At 62.2% G+C, this 25,924-nt stretch overlaps 1 protein-coding gene across 2 annotated transcripts in view; it reads left to right on the top strand.

The window, feature by feature from the left end:
- TAFA5 (TAFA chemokine like family member 5) overlaps nucleotides 1-25,924 on the top strand; it is a 183,360-nt gene that overhangs the window by 140,682 nt on the left and 16,754 nt on the right. For both annotated transcript variants that reach the window (XM_040233615.1, XM_040233616.1), the window contains exon 3: nucleotides 15,852-15,979. In XM_040233615.1, coding sequence (XP_040089549.1) covers nucleotides 15,852-15,979 — 128 coding nt within the window. The remainder of the gene's footprint in view (nucleotides 1-15,851; nucleotides 15,980-25,924) is intronic.

Genomic DNA, 25,924 nt, shown 5'->3' with positions numbered 1-25,924 from the left:
AACTGACCAGCCAGACGGCAGCCGCAGGATCACAGTGGTGCCACCAGTGTTTAGCCAGCTCTGGATCCCCCACGCCCTGGGGCCCCCGTCTTGCAGGAGCCACATGTGGCCAGGGAGGGCAGGCAGGTTCTGGGCCGAGCCTGGAAAGAGCCTCTCGGCTTCCTGAGGTCCTCTGGCCGGGCCACTGCCTCCGTGCAGGAGCCTGGGAAGCGCGTTCTTGCTACATTTGCAGGGAAAGGAGGAAATGGGTTTGGGGACCTTCGTCTGAAGCAAGTTGACCTTGCAGCCAGGTATCTCAGAGTGATGCCCTCAGAGTCAGTGGGTGGATGAACTCTGAGCCTTGGGAAGCCCAAGAAGAGTGTGGGGACAATAGAGCCCCCTTGGGGGAGAACCTGGCCCCTTTGCTCCGGTGCCGCTGGGGCCATGGGGCTGGGCCATCTCTCGGGCCCTGAGCCCATGTCCTGGGGGGCCTGGCCCAAGGCCCGGCGCCCACCCGCCCTGCACCCACCAGCACCAGCTGCCCGGCACCAGCTCAGCGATGTACAGGCGCCCTGTCTGTGGTGTCCTCGGATGGGCCGACTGGTACCCGGTGCCCTGGGGGCAGGAAAGGCATCGTCCACCTGCTGAGGAAGGGAGATTGCCCCTGCCTGGAGTCCCATCTGAACCCAGAAACTTCCAGTGCCTCCTGCTGACTCTCCTGGCAGTGGGGACCCCAGGAGTAGAAGGCTGACCCTGTGCCCACCCTGTGGCCACAACCAGCAGCTGGTCCTGCCTCTGAACACCAAGGGCGGCTGCTGGACGGGACAGCGATGGAGGAGTCCAGCAGAAGCCGGGCACGTTCCTGGAAGCTCAGAAATGAGATGCAGGTCAGCCTGGGAGACGCCAACCCCAGAGCCGCAGCAGCCAGGCCCAGCCACACCCGGTGATGGAAGGACGTGGAACGTTCCGGAAATAGCAGTGCTCCCGGAGCAGGGGTTCTTTCCAGGACCTTCTCTGCACCAGGAGCTGTGCAGGGCCTGCAGCAGGGGCCAGAGCAGGCCAGCCCCACCCTCATGGAGCCCGTCGTGGGACGCAGACTCCCCAGATCCACACTCGGATTTGTGTGTCGCTGGCCTCATGCAGGGTCAGGGTTCCCAAGGAAGGCCCTGGGGCCTGTGGTCAGTGGAGGGGGCAGGAGAGGTCTCCATTGGGGGAAGGTCGGGCCTGAGAGGCATGGCGGGGGGCACCCATGCGAAGTGGGGGTGGGGGACAAGCTGCTGGCAGGCAGCCAGGGCACGTGGCCCGGGGATCTTGGTCCCACAGTCAGAGGGCGTCTCCAGCACGGCCCACGGGATGAAAGCCTGACTCACTGAAAAGATGCTGAAGACAAGTGTCACAATGCAGAAATAACGAAGGAAAGAAGAAACAGGACAAAAAATCAGGTATAGGCTCATGCTGTCGGACGTCCCCCGGCAGAGGGTGCCCCCCGAGGGGCAGAGGTCGGCTCTGAACTGCTGGGTCCCACCCCAGCTCTGTGCTGCCCCCGCGGGGCTTGGGGCTGACCGCCTGGGACCTCGGTGCCCCCTGTCAGCAGGGAGTGGGGCTCTGTCCCCAGGAGCCGCGGGGGCTGCAGGAAGGCAGGACAGAGCCCGCTGGCCTGGGCCGGCCTCGAGCCAGCCTCGCCTCTGCAGCAGGATCTGACGGCATTTGGCCCAGATGGAGCGGCGGTCCGGCCCCAGCGGGGGAATGGGAGTCTGTTTCCGAGGCTTCGGTCCCACCCGCTCCGTTCCCCAGACCCTGACCCTGGAGGAGGCAGACTATAAATAACGCCCAATTTGCAGCTCCTGGCGCGGGCTGGGAGCCATTCATCCTGCTGCCCAGGTGGCCATCACTGGTTGCAGGATTCTTGGCTCAGATAAAGGAAGGGACAGGGCTTCGCTTCCAGCCTCCCCCCGGCTACCGCTGCTGCCAAAGCCACCTTCCTGCGGCCCTGGGCGCTTCACCCCTTCCAGCCGTGGGCTCCCCTAGGCAGCCAGACGGCCCTGTGCTGAGTGAGGCGGGGCAGCCCTGGACAGTGCAGGAGAGCCCGGAACAGGGACCCTGGGCCAGAGGGGGACACGGCAGCCACGGCCAGGGGCTTTCCCAAACTGCCGTGAGATGCGGGCCTCGCCTTGCCGCAGCCTTCCCCCAGACCCTGGGCCTGCGCCAGCCCCACTTCCCAAGGCGGGTAGTGCTAGGGAGCCCAGGGCAGGGCACCGGGCTCATTTCAGTGAGCACCCCAGGGCTTCTAGAAGGCTCCAGCCCAGTGAACCCAGAGCCTTTGATTCCAGCATCTCCTGTGGGCGTTTCACTGCCTGGGCCTTTTCTAATTCAGCAGCTTTGTGCCACACACACCCCCGCCCCCACCGGGTGGCTGGCAGGGCCTCACCGTTACCATGGCGCAGCCTCCCGGCTTGGGGGATTTCAGCAAGATTAGGAATGCCAGGCAGGGCCCTGTGCTTGGACCAAAACTGAGCTCAAAGTTATGGGGAGACTTGGGGACGCAGATCAAAGTGGTTACCAAGGAAACCACATCCAAATGTCCAGGCTGAGTCTGCCCCGTTTCGGAGCCTCTCCGACCGTGAGGGGCTCAAACTATAGAGCAGATAAAAAGACATCAGGAGAGACTTCCTTCCCATTCCTTAAATCGAAGTTTGTAAATGTTAACACACGTGAGATGCTTCCGGTAGAGACACCTTTCCCAGATTCTAACATAAAACGCTTGTGTGGAAGTATTGGATTTAGTTGGAAGCAGTCTATCCTTTTTACCAACTCGATCGATCCTGGCGTGGTGTCTGAACACAGCGTCTCCCCAGTGCCTGATCCAACACCCACACCCTCCCGTTCGGGGGCTGCATGCTGAGTTCACGTGACCCTGGATTCCGGCAGCCTGCCCACGGCTCAGTCCGTTTCCTGGGGCCGGGGGACCTTGTGCGGGTCACTCCTAAGTGGGATGCGGAACATGAACAGGGGACACGGCCTGGCCCGGCTGCCTCGCTCTGCACCCCAGGAAGGGCGTCTGTAGTGGGCTGGGTTCAACGCAGAGATGCACTGAAGTTCTCATCCATGGGCCTGTGGCTGTGGCCTTGGGCGGCCATGTAATCAGAGGCGACCGGTTAAGACGGGGTCTCCAAGGGGGCTCTGCTCCAGTGCCTGGGTCCTCATGGGAGGAGGAGAGGCCACACGTGAAGACAGAGGCCCCAGGGGCGGGCCGCTTGTGGATGGAGGCAGGGACTGCAGGGCTGCAAGCTGCCTCCGGGCCTCTGTCTCCCCCCTCCCTGCTTTCCCCAGACCTCACAGCCTCCCTTCCTGCGGGGACAGGGAAAGGGGCTCTGAGCCCATCAGGAAGGAGAGGCCTGAGCTGCTGGAGGACGGGGAGCGCCATCTGGAGGAAACCCCTCAAGAGCTGCTGGAACCTCCAGTTCATGGGTGGAAACTCGCTGGTTCCCTTTTTACAATTGTTGTTCAATCGCTCAGTCGTGTCTGACTCTTTGCGACCCGATGGATGGCAGAACGCCAGGCCTCCCTGTCCTTCACCACCTCCGGGAGTTTTCTCAGACTCACGTGCATTGAGTTGATGATGCCATCCGACCGCCTCCTCTGTTTTTCCTTTATCCTCCTGGCCTCAGTCTTTCCCAGCATCAGGGTCTCTTCCAATGCGTCAGTCTTCACATCAGGGGGCAAAGAGCCTGGGCAAAGTCTTAGGTGCCCACAGGCTGTCCCTGGCTCCTTCTATCACTGCCAAGTGGACCACAGGACAGGAGGGAGAGGCAGGAAGTCTGGGACGCCGTGTGTTGGCTACACGTCCGCTGTGCAGGAGTCAGAGGGAGGCGGGGTGGGGTCGATCCAGCTAGTCATGTCACTCCCTCCCCCCTCTTCCCTCTGAAGTTTGCTCCAGGGGGCAGGAGGACAGGGGGTCCCTGAGCACTGGGTTATTTGGCCTTTCTCGGTAGGCATGACCAGGCGTCTCACCACTGGGCAAAGGAAGGCAAGTTCAAGAGTTTTCACGGTGCTGCACACACTAAAGATTGGATGGATGGATGGGAGAGTGGTCGGGTCAATAAATGAATGGATAGGTGGATGGGTGGACAGATGGATGCAGAGATGGGAGGGTGGGTGGGTCGATAAATGGATGGATACATGGATAGGCAGATGGGTGGAGGGTGGATGGATGAAAGGAGAGATGAATGGGCAGAGTGGTTTTCTAGATATTTCATGGGCCTTGTCATCCATGAAAGGTGATAGGTCTGAGTCCTAGTGGGGGCCTGGATTCCCTGAAAGCAGACAACATTCTCAGCCTCAGCGTCTCCTGCCACATCCAGTGTCTCTCCTGCAGAGGCTGGACCTCTCTGCTGGACCGCAGCCTCATCACTTTCTGGAAACAGGCCCTGAGCACAGCCCCCAACCCTGTGGGCACCCGGCTGCCCAGGTGGCCGCCCTAAATGAGGGCGTGTCCAGCTCTTTGCACACGGACATGTGATGTCCCCATGCAGCCAGGGCCTGACACCCTCCTGCTGCCCTCCAGGAGCCCCGTGGCCTCCCGGAACCAGGGGGGACGCTCTCCCGGTCACGAGTTAAACTGGAAATCTGGCTGCCTCTCCTGACTGCTCCCCCAAGGAGCTTCTGTCAGTTCATGGGAATTGGCCCAAGAAAGATTTTTTTCTTCCCCCTCCACGTACATTTCTTGATCCTAATGAGATAATGAAGCAAGTAGCTTGCGACAACTGTGGTTTTTCTCTCAATCTAATCTGATTACCCAAATCTGGAGAGTTGGCCACAGGCGCGGGCTGCTGTCCAGTCTTCCAGGGGACTTCTCTGACCTTGCACTCCGATGCGGACAGTGCCCAGGCAGCTAATGAATCACGCTAATCAGAGACTCATCTTGAAAATTAATCCATTCTACTGTAACTATTTAAAGAAAAAATAATTATCGAGAATGTGCTCGCTAAATCACACTGTCTAGAAGTTGTCGAAAGAAAATTTTTGTCTAATTTTAAAACATAATCTGGGTTTTGCCGATTTTTCTTTGCTGGGTGATTGAAAGATTCAGCCTGAGTGACTGGGAGGAGGACTCGCCTCTTCTCCTCGAATCCCCGGGTCTCGGGTGTGGCGTGTGCCAGCCTGGTGCGGCCCACAACCTCAGCCTCTGTCGCAGACACCACTGGGAGGGCGGAGGGTGGCCTTGGGGCCTCTGGACCCCAGGCATCTCTGGGGACAGTGGGTCTCCCTGCCTGTCTGTCTGTTCCGAGTGCAGGCCTGCGTGCTCAAGCTGGGTGTGCCTTGCAGGTGGGCTGAGCTCAGCCTGAGCCAGTGACCCTGGCCCCCTGGGCCTGGGGGGTAGAGGCTGACAGGCCAGCTGAGCTCAGGGGTCCCAGCAGCTGAGCTGCGCCCACTCCCACCCTGCTTGCTTCTCTGGAGGTCTAGTCTCGGTTCAGGGGAGGACAGGGCACTCCCGTCTGGTCCGGCAGTACTCGGGTCACCTGCCAGGAAGCTGCCGCCAGCCTTTGCCGTGAAGGAAGAGGACAGTTCGTGCTCTGGGCTGGCTCACTGACATCTGTCCATCCCGCGTGACCGAGGGGACCAGAGCAGGTCAGGGAGCCTGGAGCCAGACCTGGGGACAGCCCTTCAAGGAGGAGGTAGGCTGTTCCTGAAAAGTCCCTGAGTCCTGACCCCCCTGGACAGGACGGGCACAGAGGCCACCCTGGACCACAGAGAGGCCCCGGCTGGCTTGCAGAAGTCGGGCAGGGTCAGAGAAGGTTCCAGAAGGCTGGCTCAAGGAGGGCTGTTCGTCCCGACGACCTTCTCCTGTGGACTCAGGCCGGCCGCCTCCATCCCCTGGAGCCTTCAGGGACCCCTCTGTGCCCCTCAGCACAAGGGCCTTTAAACCACCACAGGGCCCATGCTGTCCAGTAAAGGCGTGGGGTCAGCGGCCACGTGCAGCTACATCAGCTCTTTCCACATCCCCGCCAGGGCGCTCTCTGTTCCTCCCCATCTCCTCACAACGTTTCCAACAGAACCCACAACACTTCCCCTGCAGGGTCCACAGACGGTCCACCCCGTGTCCCTCCATCCTGGGGCCAAGGTCCAGTGTCCACCAGGTGGGCCCCAGAGCTGGAGGCTGGAGCAGGAGTCTGAGGGGCTGGCCCTGCAGCGGGAAGGGTTCTCTGCCCGGAGCTCGGTCCCTCGGGTCCACCCAGGCAGCCCCAGGCCAGGACTGCGGGGTCTCGGGTCCCTTCGGGTTCTGTATCCCTTCTCCCCGCCCTCACACAGCCCCGCCCCCCAGACCTGGCCCTCCCCCGCCTGCATCAGGACCCCCGCCCCGCTCCCAGTGGGCACGTCTGGGCCCACCGAACACGCTGGAGCCAGGTGGGCAGCAGGGGCTTGTGATTCAAGGCGGCAATGCCTTCACAGACCCCCCTTCCCACTGTCGGCCATAATCAATGTGGCAGAGGCCTGGAGCCTATTTTGGGAGCACTGGTGGCAATCTCACATACCTGTGTCTCACAAGAGGCGCAGCCCGACGCTGGGGGTGGCGGAGGGGGCGAAATCAGCCCTCTAAACTGCGGGGGCTGTGAGCTCAGCCCGCCCGCGATCGCAGACCCAGCAGACGCCTGCTGCGTGCTCTGAGTATCAGGGATCCAGTGGAGCCCTGGAGCGCTCAGAAGCTCCTGATATGCGAGTGTGAACGTGCGTCTGCGTGGACACCAGAAACCCTCGTGAGACTGTCAGGCAGCCTCAGACCCCGGCGGTCAGCCTGGGAAGCGGCTCCCTGTCCTCCGGCCACTGACCCAGGCCCCAGGCTGGAGCAGCCCCAAGCGGGCACCCAGATCTCTGGAGAGCACCTGGAGGCCCCCGAGGGTGGGGTGCTGCTGGGCTTTCTTGTGCGTCCAGTGCAGTGGGAGCCCCTGGACCCCATCTGTCCCCTGCCCTCCGGATGCTCCTGGGGATAGAGAGTGGCAGACAAGCCACCACCGCAGGCCCGAGGCCGTCATAAAGCTGTCCCCGACCCCCTCCTGCGATGGCCGCAGACCCGCCTGCCGGCCGCGACTTGGTGCCAGCTACCCCTGGGGACGGGATGGAGGACACGGAGAGGCCTGCAGCCTGACTGGCCACACTCAGGACATCCAAGAAGGTCATCCGAGAAGGTCATCCGAGGCACGGTCAGCGTCTCATCCACCTGCCGGGCAGCCTGGCCGCACGCGTCCAGCACCATGGAGACGCTCAGACCCTCCATCCCGTCATTCCCCTCTCAGGAGTGCGTCCTGAGAAAAGAATGCCAAACAAGGGGGACATTGTCCTGAGGGCCGAGCTGAGCTGCTCTCTCTGGAATGGCGTGGCAGACGGCGGGGGCCTGAGCTGGTCTCTGCCGGTGCCTCTGCGGAGCAGGACCGTGGGCCGGCAGAGCGGGGGGGGGGGGGGCGCGGGCGGCTGCCCGGAGCGGGGCTGGCGGTCCTCGCTGTGGCTGGGCCGCCCCTGAGAGTGCAGGACGCTGACACAGACAGCCAGGGCCCTGTGCCCCCGCCCTCCCGCCAGACACAGGGACGGCCGCCCACCCGCAGCACTCCGCTGGCCGCTATCTTTGCTGTCTCAGCCTGTGATAACCCTGAGAGCGTGGACGGTGACGGGGCGGGGGGCGGGGGGTACCTTGGCCAGCTCATTCCAATTGGCTCTCATGTCAGCCCCATCCTTGCAGCAGCCCCCCAACCCCCACCCTGTGGGTGCCTTCATCCCATGGACAGTGAGGAAATGGAGGCCCCAGACAGGGCAGGCGGCTCTCCCAAGGGCGCAGCCGTGAGCAGCAGAGCTGGGACTCAGCCCCGTGGGGTGGGTCAGGCTCTGAACACATCCCGGCCTCCCCTCTGGGTGGGTCACATTCCTCCTGCCAACCAGCCCGGGGAGCCGAGTCCTGGCCTCGGCCACGTGGAGTCAGAGTTGGGGCCGCAGTCAGGCTGAGTAGACTCCAGTCCCCGTCTCACCCCTCCGGCACCTCTGTGACCCTGGCACAGTTCTGGACCTCTCCGAGCTTCTGCACCCCCGTGTGTGATGAGAGGATCAGTCACATCGCCTCCTCGTGAGTGACGGCCAGCTGTCTGTCCATCCGCAAGGAAGCCTGTGCGTCCCCGGGAGGAGCGGCAAGCTGGCCCCACGGTCAGCGGAGCCCGTGAGCCCCGCAGCTCCATCCAGAGCCCCCAGGAGCCCCCTGCCTGCTCGGCCCCGCCAGGTGGGCTCCCCGGGTGTGCCTGGGCTTTGATGTTTCAAACGGGAGTTTCTGGAACACAGAAGCTGCTTCTGAGTGTGTGAGGGCACAGTGGATCTCTCCCAGAAGCGTGCGGGTCCCAGCAGGTGTTATGGTTGCTGGAGTTTTCCTGAGCCTAGGGCCGCCCGGAAAAGATGATGGCACCTCACTCCAGTGCTCTTGCCTGGAAAATCCCATGGACGGAGGAGCCTGGTGGGCTGCAGTCCATGAGGTCGCTAAGAGTCGGACATGACTGAGTGACTTCACTTTCACTTTTCACTTTCATGCATTGACGAAGGAAATGGCAACCCACTCCAGTGTTCTTGCCTGGAGAATCCCAGGGACGGGGGAGCCTGGTGAGCTGCCGTCTATGGGGTCGCAGAGTCGGACACGCCTGAAGCGACTTAGCAGCAGCAACAACAGGGTCGCCCATCTCTGGGGGGGATGCAGGGAGACCAGAGCCTGCCGGGAGGCCCAGCTGAGCAGGCTCGTCTCCCCAGGCCGGGCGGGGCCTCCCTGGGCAGGCCCCCAGGCCCCTCCTCGGAGCCCTCCTGCCCGGGAGGGCCGGCCTGAGAGTGGACTGGCAGGGGACACCCTCGAACAGCACCCTTCAACCCGAGGTGCCCTCTGACCTCCAGCCCCCCCCCCGGCCTTCCTGCCTCAGCTGGTGACCGCTCCCAGGAGGGGCCCCCACGTGCTGCCCTGAGGAGCAGAAAGACGGGGCCTTCTGGGGACCTCCAGACATTCCTGCAGCAGGAGCACCTCGATTCCATCCTGAGGGCCTGTGCCAGCCCCTCATGTCGGGGACTCTTCTGGAAACCCGTGCACATCTCAGTTTCGTCCGGCCCCCGTGGGTTGTCTGTGTGTGTCGGGGGGGTTGTGTGTGTGTGTGCGTGGGGGGGGTTGTGTGTGTGTGTGTGTGTAGTTACTGTCTCTCTGCTCACATTAAACGCCAGCCGCCCCTCCCCCATGTGTGGGTGTGGCCTGACTCCTCCGCACCAGCGAGACCTGGGGGACTCTGGGGCCAGGGACGCCGCTGCTAGATGCAGCCTCCCCTTCTTGGACGGACGCAGTCCCTCTATGACTGCCTCTGGGAGTGTAGCCGGAGATTTCTGGAATCCCACCAGTTTTGTTCTGGATGATTCATTTTTCCGAGCTGTTGAGTAAAGTAAGCAGATTCATGTGTTAATGGAAATGAAGAAACAGTTTATTCCGAAGGGAACCATGTAATTTACGAGCAGCAAAGGGCATGGGCGTTGAGCGGAGCAGCACGGTCTCTGTGATCCCGGGCCAATTAGCACCGCGCGTCCCCGTCCATCTGTCCAGACTCCGGAGGGCGGCACGCTCGTCGCCACAGTCCAAGCACGCGTGCCGGCCACCAGCCCCGGTGTCTTCAAGGTCGCCCTGCCTGTCCATGTCCTCAGTTTTGCAGGAGTGGGCGGGGGGGACCGGCAAAGGCGTCTGGAAGGGGTGTGTTTCTGAGCTTCCCCATCCTTGGAGCTTGTGTGTGCTGGGAGCAGAAAGGGGTCCCAGAATCACACATGCCCCTGCGGGGAGGGGCAGGGGCCCCACATCCACGCAGCTCATCCCTGCAAGAGAGCTTCAGGTGTCACACAGGGCCACATCTGTGCACATCACACATGCACACATGCATATACACAAACACACCCACGGGGTCAACAGTCGGACACACAGCCTGCGTAGGAGGCTCTCATGGCTGGTGAGCTGATTGGTCTGAGGTCCACTCAGACCCTCCACACATCCTCGGGACCCTGGCCTGGAGGGTTGAGAGCAATCAAAGGTGTGCTTGGCCTAGTCGAGGAGCGTGCTGGGGAAAGCTCAGGGTCCTCTTCGAGCAGAGTGAGTCCGGGCTCAGGCCCTGCAGCTTCTGCCTCAGTCCCGGCCCCTCCTGCCTTTTTCCTGCCTCATGCAGGCTTTTTTGCTGAGATGGAAAATTCCAGAGTGGGGGCCCTGGAGGGTGGACTCTGCCACTCCAGGGCCAGCCAGCTGGGGGCCCTCTCGGGCCCAGTGAGGGCAAGCACTCAGGAACTGTCTGCAGATAAGACAAAGTCTCCGTCTCCCGGGCCTTCCCAGGAGAGACGCTGCTGCTCTCTGCCGGTTGAGCCCAACTCTGGGTCTTCCGCAGGCTCCTGAGAAACGGCACGTGTGAGGCCCCACTAGCTTTTTAGGGTGTAATGCGCTCAGGCAATGCCCCGTCTCTCACCGGTTGGCCATAGATCTGAGTGAATCTGGCCCCACATTCCTCTGACCCCAGGGGGCTGATCTTCAGAGTGGGGGCTCCAGGGGTGGGAAGGTGCGTCGGACTCTTAAGGAGAAAGGAGCTGGCGCCTCCCACAGGCCCCGAGGCAGGCGCACCGTGCCCCTGTGGCACCTGTCCTGAGGGTCCCCGCTGGGGTTCTGCATGGCTCTGTGCTTCCCGGTCCCTTGATCTGCGGCACTCCATCTGCTCTAGGAGATGTCCCCAGGCCCCTCTGCAGCCCCCGTCACCCTGCGGCTCCTGCGGGCTGTCTTTGACTCCGGGCACGGTTTGCCCCCACAGTTTTGGCAATTGGCCCTTCAGCCGATTGACCGGGACCAGCCTGAGCAGGTCCCTGATGTGTTCACGACCTGCACCCAGCTGGGCCCCCCACTTCTCAGCCCCTTGGACACCCCGGGCCCTGCCCTGCTCCCCTCGCAGGCTCGAGGTCCCTCCCCACCCAAGACGCTGGTCCTCTGTATCCCACGAGGTCCTTCATGATCACCTGGGCTGCAGGGGTGGCTTCCTTCTGAGGAGACGATGGCCGGGATTGAGGCTCTGGGCCTGGAATTACCCGGGTGTTCTCACAGAGGGGCACTCGGAGAGCAGGAACCAGCCTCTGCCTGCCCTGTGTGGCTGCAGGAGGGAAGAGTGACTCTGCAGGCCTGCATTCTCACATGCACCCTGTGGACACGAGTGCATGTGCAGAAGTGCCCGATACAAACGTGTGTGTGTGCACGTGTGTGCAGATGTGCAAGCGTGCACGTGCAGGCTGTGAGACATGTATGTGCAAGCATGTGCAGACTGCATGTGCGAGTGTTGCCTGTGCAGACGTGTGTGTGTGTGCAGACATGTACTCGCATGCAGATGTGTGTGGTGTGTGCAAACGTGTGCAAGTGTGTGCACAAGTGCATGTGGACGTGCAAGTGTGTGTGCGTGCAGATGTGTGCTGTGCAAGCATGTGCAGACTGCATGTGCGAGTGTTGCACGTGCAGATGTGTGTGCAGACGTGTGTGCTCACATGCAAGCATTTGTGTGATGTGTGCGAATGTGTGTGCAAGTGCATGTGGGTGTGTGTATTCAGATGTGTGTGAGTGCAAGTATATGTGCAGTTGCGTGTGTTGTGTGCAAACGTGTGCAAATGCAAATGTGTGCGAATGTGTGTGTGTGAGGCAGAAGGAGAGGCGTGTGACCAGGCTGGGTCCCCGGCTGCAGTGCCCATCGTAGGCTCCGGTTGGCAGAGCTGGTCCATCTTGGGCCCCGAGGCCCAGCGTGGACGGACCCACCTTCCCCTGTGCCTCGGACAGGCACTGGGTATGTGACCACAGGAGACCCACATGCTGGGCCTGCAGAGGCCAAGCATCCCCGGTCGTGACACCAGAATAGGCTGGACTGCGGTCCCCACCTGTCTTCCACGTCACTCTGCTTGCTGGACCCCCTCCACCCCAGGGAACGCCCTCCCCAGCTGAGAGCTGCCATGACGTCAGGACCAGAGATGAGGTGGTGACGTGTGGGCGTGAAAGGCCCCTTTGTCCCTGGAACACGGTGGCCCAGCCCTGCGCCGCCAACTGCCCCCACAGGAAGTGGGCTGGGGCTGGCTGAGCCGAGCTCCCAAGGCCGACAGAAGGCCTTGTGTGGTTGGTACTGGCCGGCCAGCGCCCTCAGCATGGCTGGCGCCCACACACCAGGCCACCTCGCTGGGTGGGAACAGGGTGGTGATCAGGGAAGCGGTGTGTCTGTTTGTCCTGCAGACACGTCCACGTGCCTGCAGCCTGCCAGGCAGGCCCACACAGTGGTCCCACGTGTGTGGTGACAGTGTGTGTGCTCAGCATTCGTGTGTGTGAGTGCAGGCTAGGCCGCTTCAGTCGTGTCCGACCCTGCAGTCCTATGGACCGTAGCCCGCCAGGCTCGTCTGTCCATGGGCTCTCCAGACAAGAAGACGAGAGGGTTGCCATGCCCTCCCCCAGGGGATCTCCCGCACACGGGGACTGCACCTGCGTCTCTTGCGTCTCCTGCCTTGGCAGGCGGGTTCTTTACCAGCAGCGCCACCTGGGGAGCTTGTGTGCTTGTGTGTGCGTGTCTGTGTATGTAGCTGCGCATACGTGAGCCGTCTCCCACATAGAGGCGTGTGCTCCATCCAGGGCCTCTGCCTCCTTGTGCGTGTGTCCACGTGTGCATGCGTGTGTGAACATGTGTGTCCAGGCTCTGTGCCTGCAGCGTGGGCAGCACCTGTGTCCCTCTCCCTGCCTTATCCCTCCCCCCTCAAGCTTTCCTCCCTCTCCCTGACCTTCAAATGTCCCGTCACATTTGTGGGGCTGCCCCATGACTGTGGGGGCCGTGTGCTGGAGTAAGCAGCCCTCACGTGAAGCTTCAGGAGAGATGAGCGGGGCTTGTGGCCTGGACCACGGGCCTGGAGCTGTGCCCACTGCAGCCTGGGGGCGGCCTCCAGGGGGCCAGCAGGCCTCCCAGCGCTCGGCTGTGGGGAGGCTGGCTCTGTCTCCCCCAGCATCTGTCCGCCGTCTCTGGCACCACGCTCAGAGGCCGAGAGTGGCTTCTGGCCTCACTCGACTGTGAAGGACATGTGTTTGGGGTGTGGACTGGCCCAGCCCTGGGCCAGGTATTCCACCTACAGCTTCTCCTCTGTCCCACGGTCGCTGAGCTTCCCGGGGAGGACGGAGCCCATGGTGGGTTGAGGGGGCACCCCGGGCTCAAAGTCCTGGCTGGCACAGCAGGGCAGACTGAATCCATCCCCTCTCCGTCATCTGGTCCTGCAGACCAGCCAGGGCAGCGTCAACATCAGAAGCAGGCCTCTGACGTTGCCCCCTGGTCTGGGATGAGCCCTTTCTGGATGGCTGTGGCCTCTCCAAGCAGGGCCTCACCCCAGCCTCCTTGCCTCTAGGCCTGCATGTCCCTCATGCAGCCGAGGAGCAGGCCTGTTGCCTGAGAAGGCCAAGTTCCTGCTCTGGTCCCTGGGCACGCCAGGGGCTGGGTCCTCGCCCCCTGATGGAGGTCTCTGAGCCGGGCACTGTGGGCTGACAGCATCTCCCTGGGCGTAGCCCCAGGACACAGAGGGGAGCACAGATTCAGACTTTTCTAACCACACGTGCGCCTCTTCTCGCCCCGTGTGTCCTGGTTGATCCCAGAGAAACCCTCCCTTCTTGATTCGTCTCCATCTTCTCTCTGCTGTGCACGCAGGATTTCCAGGGATTGGCAGGGCGTGTGTTTCAATCTCGCTGCTTCTTCATGGGTTTAAGGTTTGTGCTTGTTGCAACAAGTTTTTTGTGTACATTTTACTGCTACCAAAATGGTGCACTGGGGACTTCCGTTAGAATGAAGTGCAGACAAGGAGAGGAGGCCTGAGGGGGGCATGCTGGGGGGCGCAGCCATCTGTCCCCACTGGCCCTGGGGGCTCCGAGGGACAGGAGGTGGTGGGTGGCCTTTGTTCATCTTGGAGCCGTTTCTGGGGCATCCCCCACACCCATCGGGGGAGCAAAGCCCTTCTCCTCCTCCATGGGAGCTGCCGCTCAGCTAGACTGTTTTTCTGCTCTGACTTCAGCTGGTTGAGGGGCTTTTCCGGGCCATAGGGTCTCCTAGGCTGTCTGCTCAAGCTCAGGCTGCAACGACAACTGGAGGCCGTGGGGCTTGAGCAGCAGAAACGCCTTTTCTTGCAGCTCCGGAGGCGGGAGGCTGTGGTGCTGGTGCTGCTGACGGGCTCCTGGCGGAAACCCCTCCTCACTGTGTCCACACAGGGGAGGCTGGTCTCGCTGAGGTCGCTTCTCTTAAGGGCACCGATTCTGTGGGGGGAGGCCCCACCCTTGTGACCTCGTTTAACCTCAGTTAAACGGGATCTCTAAAGATCCCATCTCCAAGCCCAGCCACCCTGGGGTCATGCTGTGACTTTGGTGGGTCACGGTTCCGTCCATTGCTCGGCCTGGAATGGAGCTGGTCTCAGGATGGCTGACCGGTGGCCATGGAGAGTGAGATTCCTGGGGTGGCGCCGTGGGGCAGCACACACCACAGGGCCCTCCGCTGTGCCCGCGGCAGGCATCACTAATCGGTCCTGGGATGCTCTCCCCTGTGTTCAGGCAGCTCCTGCTCACCTGTCGGAATTGGCACCAAGGGGTCACCTGGGATGCTGTCCTTGTCTGTCTTCCAGGCCGCCTCCCAGGGCACCCGCTGTTAAGACTCACCGAGGCCTGCTCCCCTGCAGGGGCCCCAAGGCCCAGGCCCCCAACGGGGCGAGGCCCCAGGTCCCCTGTCACTTTGCAGGGACAGTCGCAGCCTGCAGGGCTGGAGGTGAGCTTGGTGTCCTCTGTGCAAAGAGAAGCGCCAGGATGCTTTAAAGTTTACTAAGAGTTTCGAGGCATAGGAAGAGCAGCATGGGGCCCAGTGGGATGTGCCCTGCCCATGTCTGCACCAAAGCGATTGCCTCTGGAAGGACCAGGGTCACTTGGTCCTAATTCAGAAACCACCCGTGGTTCCCAGGTTCCTTTAATGACATGTCCATGAATGTGATCCGTGTGTCTTCTATCACATAGCCCCTCCTTCCAGGGTTTCCATCAGTGAGGGGTCCCCAGCCCCGCCCCTACAGCCACAGAGTGGTGGTGGGTTTCCCAGGAAGAGAGAAACACAACCCCTTTCCGTCCGGAAGCGCAGGTTTTGAGTCATCAGGGGCTTAGTGGCCCCAGGGCTCTACCTGTCCCCTCCCATCTGACAATGGCAAGGACTCAAGGCCTGATGTCACCACCCGGGACGTCCTCTGGGGGCTCACCACCCCTGGATGCCTCTGCGGGGGTCCCCTGTGGATGAAGCTCTGGGAGCACTGTGCTCACTGGAAGATCTGCCAGACGTCCCTGCCCGCCCCCCGCCCACCTCCTTCCAGCCTGACCCAGCCCCTGGGTTCTGACCTCTTCCAGCCTGACCCAGCCCCTGGGTTCTGACCTCTCCCGGCCTGACCCAGCCCCTGGATTCTGACCTGTGGATGGGTGGCTCCCAAGACATCTGAGTGGGTCCTACCAGGCAGGCTTTCCTGCTCTCACATGGGTTCCAGACACAGGAGAGAACGATGTTGTCCCCTCCAGGAAGGTGCCCTGGCTGCTCCTTGACACTGTCTCCAAGGGCTTAGGTCTCTGCTGACTGAGTGACTAATGGCAGAGCTGCCCATGGACACCGAGCAGGTGGCTGGGAGCCCAGGGCAGGGGCGGTGCCCGGCCGGGCCCCCCGACTGGCCCCAGGGGCTGCCCACCTGGCCTTCCCGTCCCTGAGGCTGGGGCTGGGCGCTGGGCAGCATGGGAACCGCCCCACCCCCGGCCGGCGCTGACCTCTGTCCTCTGTCCACAGCACGGATCATCAGGACGAAGCAGTGGTGTGACATGCTCCCGTGTCTGGAGGGGGAGGGCTGCGACTTGCTGATCAACCGGTCAGGCTGGACGTGCACACAGCCCGGCGGGCGGATAAAGACCACCACGGTATGTACGCAGACCCCCGGCTGTCCTGGGGTGCAGGGGCCCGAGCAGGCGGGGCTGGGGGTGAACCCCACATTGGCGACAGTGAGAAGCTGGCCCTGGCTTCCTGATGCAGGGCGGGTGCCAGCTCTGTGGCCGGATGGGTCTGTCCTCTGGCTGCTCAGAGCATCACGGGGTCACTGAGTGCCTGTCAGCCCAAGAGGCCACACAGATCTCCTCCAGGCCTCTCAGCCCACACGAGCTCGTTGTGGAGGGATGTCTCATTTCTGGGCGATGTCCTTCCAGCCCCAGGCTGCAGGAAAGGTTCGAACCCACAGAGGGGCTTCAGACCCCACCTCTGGGCAGAGGGTCTTTAAGAGGAAAGAATGGGGTGGCGTGGTCTGATGCAGGCACCTCAGGCAGGCATCTAGAGCAGAGGCTCTGAGAACCCCAGGGGCCCCGGGTCCCTCCTGGATCCGCCAAGAGGAGCGCTGGGTCCCCTGCTCTGTAGGCTGGAGGCGAGAACAGCAGAGCGGTCTCAGGGATGTTTTCTCTGATTTCCTTTTCCAAAGGAACATTCCCCCGGCACGGGGACAGTGAGGGCCAGGAGAGCTGGGGATGCCTGGCCGTGACCTCTGGGGACCACTCTGGGGCTCCGCAGGCCCGGCACGCTCAGCACTGGCTCCACAAGCCAATTATCACCCCTCATCCAGGCTCATCCTCCTGAGGTTTCCATAGAAAGCTGAGGGCTGGCACGGGCTGCAGGCTATGATGCCCACCTCGATGGCAGGGAGCATTCGGTTGGGGGGCAGGGGCCTCGTGGAAGTACCTGTGAGTTCTCTGCTGGCACCCCCAGGCAGAGAGGCGGGGGCCACAGCCCCTCGGGAGTTGACCAGAGGAAAACCTACTCCTCCCGCTCTCGCAGCCTCCACATGAGAGCGCAGGTGGGCTCTCTCAGCAGCACCATCAAGAGGCCAGTCTGGCCGAGCTGCTCTGCGGGGAGCCGTGGGTCCCTGCCCATGGCCGGCCAGAGGTCAGCTCTGAGCTTGAGTGGGGCACCTTCCAAGGTCAGGGCTGTAAAGCTGATGCAAGACCCCCGCTGGCCCATGGATGCCTTGGCAGCCTCTTGCGATTGTGGGGGTTTGGGCCTGGGGCCCCTGCCGGCAGCCTCCCCCTTGCAGGCCTGGGCAGCAGAGGTCTTGAGCAGGGTGGCCCCTCGAGGGTGTCAGAGCCGGGCTGCAGCGAGCGTCCCCAGGCCTCCAGTTGGAGCCACAGCCGTGCGCTTATCTGATTATCAGCTGCGCTTGTTTCTGTGTCTAGCATGGAGGCGGGGACCTGTCTCCACCAGCCCCTTCCCTGAACCTGCCTCACCGCTCCAGCAGCGGAAGGGGCTCTGAGCTGGGGCTACCGCCTCCCCCAGAGTCCAAGGTCCCCATCTGAGTGCTGCACCCTTTTTGGGGCAGAGCCTTGGGGACGAGCAGACTGGCAGCCCCGGGGTCACCATCCCCAGATCCATGAGGCCTGGGGGTCCCTGTGGGCTCCCCGGGGCCGGGGCCAGCCCTGGTGCGGGTGATGCTGTGTTGGGGGTTTTCAATGAACCCCCAGAGGAGGGGAGGCTTGGGCAGGGCTCCAGAGGCCCTGGGCGCCTCGGCAGGCGTGGGGGTGGGGCACTGCTGCAGGGTCAGGCCTGCCCTCCAGGCCGCATGGCGCGGGCAGCACCTGTCTGTGTTATCATGGTGAATTCGGGTGCCCCTCTCATCAAGCCCCCAGCCTCTCCTGGCACCCTGCCACACGGGGGTTCTGAGGCTGGCCTCTCCCCGTGGGCACAGCCCGAGTCCTTGATTTACTCCAAGACCTCTGCTGAGAAGGTGCAGACACGCGTTCCTTTCCATCCCCCAGACCTCTGGGCTCAGAACCATCATCTCGGTTTTACAGCGGTGAAAACTACAACTGGGAGAGACAGAGATACCGACGGCCAGGGGTCGGCAGGCCGTGGAGCTGAGGCTTGAATCTGCCCGGTCTGTGGAATTCAGATGTGGCTCTGGCTTGGCAGAAACCCCGCGTGTCTCCTGGGGCTCCTGTAGCCCCCCCTCCGGGGGGTTTCTGGTGCTAGAGCCCGTGGAGCCCACAGCCCAGGCAGGACCCGGCACGCATGGGGCAGGTCGGGTGGGGTGTGCACGCGCAGGGACCCTCGACTTCCTGGGGGTGGCCCTCCACTCAGAGGCACGGCCGAGGGGCAGGTGTGTGCGGGACACTGACCTCCCGCCCGTGTGCTGGCCCTGAGCGTCACAGCCCTGCCCAGAAGCGGGCTCCGGGTCCTTGCACTAGCAGGCCACACTGAGGCACCGGGCAATGACTCTGGGGACCGACGGCTCCGTCATCTTCCCAGGAGTCTGCAGAGGTGGCCCTGGCCCGTGCAGACCTGTTTTCCAAGCTTAAATGCTTACCTGAGCTCCTGACCCAAAGTGAAAAGTGAAAGCCGCTCAGTCACGTCTGACTCTCTGCGACCCCAGGGACTGTTCACTCTATAGAATTCTCCAGGCCAGAATACTGGAGTGGGTAGCCGTTCCCTTCTCCAGGGGATCTTCCCAACCTAGGGATGGAACCCAGGTCTAACCTGCATTGCGGGCGGGTTCTTTACCAGCGGAGCCACAGCGGAAGCCCAGGAATACCGGAGTGGGTAGCCCATCCCTTCTCGAGCGGATCTTCCCAACCCAGGAATTGAACTGGGGTCTCCCACATCGCAGGCGGATTCTTTACCAGCTGAGCTATAAGAGAAGCCGCGAGCTCTTAACCCAAACACCTGATAATTGGAGCACATAATCCTCTTCTAGGATTGAATTGCAGGCCTCTTACAGCTGGCAAATTAGCATCGTGGAGTTTCACATTTTACTATAAATTGGTTTTCTGCGGCGGGGGCTGGGGGGCAGGAATCTAGGAGACCTCGGGATTGCTTGGCCACAAGATGGCTAATTCCACCCCAGCGGCCAGGCCTGCAGCCCAGCGCCCTGCAGCCAGGCTGTGTCCACAGGTGGCCACCCCCCGCCCCTACCTGGTCAGGCCCCAACTCCTTCTCCACGTGGCCGTGGCTGCTCCCTTCTCCGTGTCCCCAGCAAACCGTGAGCGAGCCAAGGGCAGGCACGAGCCTTGGGGGGTCTCACCATCACCATCCCCCATTCAGGTCTTGTGTAGTTGCTTGTGATCTATTGATTAACTGATTAGCAGAACCCAGGCCCTGGGTGCACGCTGATGCCTGCATTTCCTGCATCACCGCTTTGCAAAGTGCAGTTCATCACCCCATTAGTGGGTCGTGAAATTAATTTAGTGGCTCACCATCAGCATTAAAAGAAGGAGGAAGAAATAGAATAAAAATGTTAGGGTGCATCCCCGTCTTGAGGGTGAGAGCTGCTTGGTGACATGCACACAGGGCCCCTGGGTGAGGCTACACGGGTACCAGGGCCAGCTGCCATGATGACTTGGGGACCCGGCATCCTGGGGGTACACGGGGTGGGGGAGCCTGGCTTCTGGGGCCCCCGTGATCCCTGTTTCAGGGGCTCCCTTAGCGATCTGTCTCTGCTCTGTGATGTTGGTCCACTCGGGGCAAGGTGAACATTGCGGGCCCTCCCCAAGGTCACAAGCAGCATCCTCTCCTTGGCAACCAAACAGCCGCTGACAGCAGCTGACTAAGCTGGCGGAAGGGGCGGGCAGAGGCAGCGGGTGTGAGCGCCCCGCCCACTCGTGGCTTCCGTGCGGATGTGAGTGGCTGAGGCAGCCCCTGGGTGTTGGTGGCACCCAGGGCGATATGACCCACACTCCGACCACCATGGGCGGTGACTCTGCATTGAACACACGCCTTGGTGGCTGCTGGAACGAGCACCTCCTAGACCAGGACAGACCGGCTGGTTGAATTCGTCTGTCAAATCAGCCATTAAGCTCCGCGTTTTAATCCTGTTCTGCATGGACGCCATGCTCTGGAGGGTGAGGGGCATTCTTGGCCGGGGGTGGGGGGGTCTGTGCAGTCTGCTCAGGACCTTGGATTTCGTGGAAACTTGTGACACCAAGAGCACTTTCCCAGGAGCCACCCTGGACATCCGAATTCCGCCTGAGCCCAGGTGTCCCAGGGCCCAGAGTGCATGGTGGTGAGGCATGGACAGGCGCCCAGGGTGCAGGAGAGGTGCCCAGTGGGTCATCACCCGCATCCCTCATCTTGTGAACTGGCCGTTGCTGGGCCGGGCAGCCAGGCTCTCCGTTCCAGAGCACCCCGCATGCTGACCCCCAGGCATCCCGGCCGGGACCGCCTGCGGTCACTCATCCACGCTGAGCATCCAGCCGCCATGGCCCTGGCCCAGGACTGAGGAGCTGGCCCGGTGTGGGGGAGAGGGAGCCCTTCCAGTTTCTGTCCTCACCATCCCAGTGACGGCCAGCCTTGTTCAGGCCACCCCCTTGGGCTCAGCACCCCTTCAACCTAGAACCACACGTCTCTTTTTTTCTGACACACCAGGGGGGAGTCCTCGGAAAGTCCAGTGTCAACCTGGAAGCCTCTGCATCCTTGGATGCAAAATGTACCCGAGGGACTCGTGTGTGTCCAGCATGGCCCCCACTGAGGTTCCCGAGATGGACTGGCCGTGGCCTGCTGTCCAGGGCAGCGGTGGCTCAGGCCTCCCGTCAGCCAGGGTCTGTGTGCCGCCCCCCATCAGGGCTGGGCCCGCAGGAGCACTGGGCCCCACACCCAGGGGCTCAGGCTCTCAAAGGGCATTCAGGGGGGACGCCAGGCTCGCCTCACCGTGATAGAGAACAGAAGGCACGCGTCCCACTTGGCGTGCCCTGGAGATGCCTGGGTGGACAGGGACGCGGGGCGGGGGCACAGTCCACCAGGCGGGGGGTGCTGCTCCCTGGCTCGGGGAGGCTGCAGAGCCAAGCGGGGCAGGCCTGTGACCTCGGGGTCCCGGGGGTGCTGAACCCCCGAGGAGCCACTGGCCGGGCCTGCCCTCGGACCCCCAGCCTCAGGCCAGGACGCAGGGCCCCCCACCTGTGAAATGGAGGCACCCGACTCAAGAGCTGTGCGCCCTTCGGGAGCCTGGACCCCCAGAGGCTCACGCCTGTAGGGCTCAGAGCTGTGCCCCTCTGGGCCCCGGGAGGCCAGCGCCGAGTGTGGAGGAATGTCCCGAGATGTGAGACCCGCCCACTCCCAGGGGTGTGGGCAGGGCGTGGGGCCTCTTTCCAGCAAACTCGGAGTCCTGGCTTCCCACGACTGCTATGACCCGTGACTGCGCTGGGTGACCCACAGCCACAGAGAACTTCCCTCACAGCATGGAGGCCACAGGTTCAAGGTCAAGGGTCCTGCCAACCTTGAGGTTTGCCTGCGGCCCTGGGGGCTCCCGGGCTGAGGCCATATCCCCCACGAAGGTGCCGGCTCCTCTCTGGGCAACGGAGCTCCCCTCTTTCCTCCCATAGAAACGCCAGCATCACATGTGGGGCCCACCCTCCCTGACAGGTGATTTCATCCCAAAGACCTTAACTCGCTCCATCTTAAAGACCCAGTTCTGAAGAAGGTCATATTCTGACATTCCAGATGGACAAGAACTTTGTTGGGGGTGCTCTATGCCACCCACCAGCCTGCCAAGCCCAGTGCAGAAGCTTGAGTGCTGTGAGCTGGGGCCCAAGGTCCCCTGTGATGGCCCCATCCACCTGTCAGGGTTCAAACGGCAGGATCCTCACCGGTGGGAGGAGAGAGAGGACAGACACACAGAAGCTGAGAGTGGGGCCGAGGGGCTCAGAGGAGACGAGCGCCCAGACCACAGAGAAGAGGCGGTTCAGACATGAGGTGCCCGGTGAGCCCGCCAGGCTCGCGGCCCAGGGCACTTGCCCCCCACCACCCCCGCGGCGGCTGCTGTCTGTATGAGGCTGGAGCTTCCTGGAAGCATGACATATTTCAAGAGCTGTGAGATACAGGGGTCACATACCTGCACAAGCCACGTGATGTGTGTATCTGTCTTTGCAGACAGCACCTACCTGTATGAGTGTGTGTCTGTGTAACAGAATTTGTTAAAACTCTGGCAAATGTGTGGGACATAAAACTGAAGAGGTGTCATAAAGCCAGGAGGAGAATTTAAAAAAAAAAAAAAGTAGGAAGTACGAAAGAAAAAAAAAAAAACATTAGAAGATCGATTCAGAGGATCTAGAGACTATAAGATCCAAAAATAGAGACAAATGAAGAAGGAATTATCAAAGAAGTGTTTTCTAAAGAAATTCCCAGGACTCAAAGCCTGGGTTTCCTGTGTGCAGGGACTCACCGCCGGCCGGAAATGAGTGAAGAAAGCCCCGTCCCGAGGCGTGTCAGCGTGAAATCTCAGGCCCGTGGAGATGAAAACAGCATCCTGAAAACTCAGAGGGAAAAAAATAGGTCACTTACAAAGATGCAGACATCAGAGTGGATCTGCCTTCTCAGCTGAAGCACTCGGAGCTGGCAAACAGCAGCCCAGACCTTCCAGAGCGGGGACCCGGGGACCTCCACGCCAGCCCCGAGTTCAAGGTGGGGCGGGGGCCGCCAGCCTGGAGTCCGTAACTGGGACGTCCTTCAGGGTTCAGGAGCCGCGGGCCCGCTCCCCGCTCCGGGAGCCCCGTCCTCCGGAGGCTGTGCACGAAGTGGTCCACGGGGATGAGGGTGAAGGATGAAGAGACCCCGGGACGCCGTGCACCCTCAGCACAGCCCACAGCAGCCAGACAGGCCCCAGGAGGGCTCCTCCACGGAGGACAGTGTGGGCCACGCTGAAGATGCTTCCAGAAGGTTGCGGGTCGACCCCGCAGGCACAGGAGTCAGGCAGTGGAGCGCCTGGAAGACTCCCCAGGAAAACCTGAAGGGAAGCCATCCCAGGGTGCAGCACGGAGACTTCTGTGGTACCCAGGAGGAGGCCCAGAGGCACACGCCGGGGGCAAGGGGTGGGAGGAGAGGTGAGCCTCGGCGGGACGGGTGACCCCGTCCTGACCCCTCCCGGCCGCACCCAGCAGGCCTGGCCGCACCCAGATCAGAAGGACCAAGACTCACTGAGGACAAGGCGGGCAGCATCCCCGTGGGGGCACCGTGGAGGCCCCTGGGCAGGGAAGGTGGCGGCCGTGGTCCTGGAGGGGAGCCCAGAGGTCCTGGCAGGCCCATCCGGCTCTGGGTGGCTGACCCTGCGTTGGGTGAAGGACGTGGGTCAGGGTCTCGGGGGCCTGCACTGCTCCCTTCGCCCCATCCCCAGCCTCCCCGGGGGGCCGTGCCTTCTCTTTCTCCCCACAGTGCAGCCCAGCAGGGCTCTGGGTTTCCGTCTCGTCCCCAAGATCCCCCGACCCTTCCAGGCTCCCCAGGCCCCTGGGCACCCAGGGACTCCCACCGCCTTTCTGATGCGCTGCAGTGTCTGCGGGCGCTGCCCCGCTTTGCTGTCTCCTGTGTGAGTCCATCCCTCCTTCCCTGGGGAGGGGTCTCCTTCCCCGGTCGAGGTGGCAGGGCCTTGCCCCCCCAGGGCCAGGGCTTTGGGGGGCATTGAGTGCGGTGCCTCACTCCCCCGACCGGCATCCCGCAGGCCATGCTCCCGGCACAGCCGAAGGCCTTCTCCCCCGCCATCTGGCCATCTGTCCACCGTCAGCCCAGGTCAGCCCACCCCGGGGCCCTGGGAGAAGTGGACTCCGTCCCCTTCACGGAGGAACGCACGCTTGGCCTGTCTCACGACCCAGGGCTTCCAGGGCCCCAGCCGCCCTGCCTGGTGTGGGTTTCCAGGGATGGGACTGTCCCGGCACAGCCAGGGCTCCTGCAGACGTTTGGTGACGTCACGTTCCTCTCTGCTCCCAAGCGGGCCCGCCCAGCAGTTGGGAGCACTTGTCGCTGAGCCTTGTTGCCGTTCGGTCGCTCAGTCGTGTGTGTCTCTCGGCGACCCCATGGACTGCAGCACGCCAGGCTTCCCTGTCTTTCACCAACTCCCGAAGCTTGCTCAAACTCATGTCCATGGAGTCAGTGATACCATCCAACCATCCCATCCTCTATCACCACCTTCCCACTGCTCTTCCGAAAATGAATGAAGCAAAACTGATATCTGAGCCGGGAGCAAGGTGATGTGTGGCCTTGCCGAGCAGAGGCCGCAGTGAGCCGCCTTTGGGCCGTCTTTCTAGGTGGGCCATCCTGAATTCCTATTGGTCCGCCAGGCGGGTGTCCTGAGACCCCGAGAGGCCCCACCTGCCCTGTGCGCCAAGGGCTCTTCCTGGGCCTCCCAGCCCTGGGGGCTTCTCGTCTGCCACGCCCCCCGCCCCGCCCCGCCCAGTGCAGCCCCAGCCAGCAGGTTACTCGGTGGGAGGGCTCACCGGCCCCAGGGCACTGTCTGGCAGGCAGGGTTCCTCCTGAGGACTCAGCGGCAGCTGGGCCTGCTCCCTGTGTCTTCTGTTTCCGAGAAGCACCCGCTGGGCATCCTCTGACCTGGTCCTGGGTCCAGATGCCTCGCTGCGTCTTGGGAGGTGCTGGAGCAGAGAGACAGGGGTGGAGGGGGAGATTGGGGTCCGTGCAGACCCAGCTGCCCAGCAGGGAGGTCAGGCTGCAGCCCTCCTCACCGTGCACAAGACACCCTCCCAAGGGCGAGAGGCCTTCATGCAGGAGGTCTGGGGTTAACCTGTCAAAAGACAAGCAGATGGTGCGTCCCCCGCAGAAAGAACTTGGTACCTGCGCCTCACCGATTCTTCCTTCTGCCAAACAATGAAAAATACCCTGTCGTAACTCCGATCCCTGTCTGCAATCCATTTTGTGTTCATTCGAATCACTGCTATTCATCACAGCGATAATAGCGGGACATTTTAATAGATTCCGTGTGTAAACACAAACGTAGATGGCGGCCCGGCACGATCGCATCGTGACCACTGACACGCTTCATGTCCTCTGCGGAAATGCGCCCTGAGCCAGAAGGCAGGTCTGACCAACCCCACTGTGTTTCCTGGGCACTCCTGGCCCGCTCTGAGATAGGGGGTGTTTCCTGCGGGTGGCTCTTTACCGTAATTGTGCTGCAAGCCTCAATGTTCTTCAGAACAGTTGTTCTTCGATTTTAAATACTTCAGTGGTAAGGGTTGAAACGGGAGGAAGTGTGTCCAGTGGAAAGAGCCAGTGGGTGGTGGACGGGCCACCTCGTGGGGCTGGGTGCTCCTGACCCCACGTTGCTGACAGGTGACCTGTGAGAGAGCAGTGGGCCAGGGTTGGGGTCAGCTGAGCTCTGCCCACTCAGCTGGCCCTGGGGTGGCCCTCCCCTGGCACCGCACAGGCCGCTGGATCATGTGATCAGTTCGCAGTATCGCCAGCGCCTCCTCCCCTCTGCCCTACGTCGCTGTGGGCTCTGTGTTGGACACTGGGGTGCAGCACTCATGGCCCCCGGATCTCAGGGCGTCAGCAGGCACCCCTCAGGAATCCCTGGAAGGGGCCGCTTCAGGGGCTGCAGGGATGGCCGGTGCTTGGAATGTGAGGTCAAGTGGCTGCTGGCCAAACGGAGGAGAATACTGTCTGTAGAACCTGAGGCGGGGGTAGGGGACAGCGGGCACTGGCCGGGTACCTGAGTCCCACTGCTCAGACGGATGTGGGGGCAGGAATCTGAGAATTCCAAAGACTCGCAGATCTCTACAACCCTTAGGGGAGCCTGAGAGTGTGTGTCCCCACAGAGGAACCTGCAGAGAGCCCTCTTGATGATCGGGACAGCAGTTCTAGAGTGAGCAGGCATCGCTCCCAGCACACTGCCCATTTCAGCCAGCCTGCACACTGGCCATAGCTGCCCAGGGCCTTCCACCTCCCCCTGGCCCTCTACCCTGGTCAGGAGTGCCCCTGAGGTCCTACAAGCTTGTCCACGTGAGCTTTTGATAGGGATGGATGAAGTTCAGAGTCATCCCCAGTTCCCAGAAGAGCTGCTTGAATTAATATTGTTTGTCGCATCCACGTTTCATGAACTAATTGGGCAGAAATATTGG

This window comes from Oryx dammah, unplaced genomic scaffold, assembly GCF_014754425.2.
Source record: "Oryx dammah isolate SB20612 unplaced genomic scaffold, SCBI_Odam_1.1 HiC_scaffold_29, whole genome shotgun sequence".
Taxonomy (NCBI): Eukaryota; Metazoa; Chordata; class Mammalia; order Artiodactyla; family Bovidae; genus Oryx; species Oryx dammah.
This window is presented reverse-complemented; position numbering and strand designations above follow the sequence as displayed.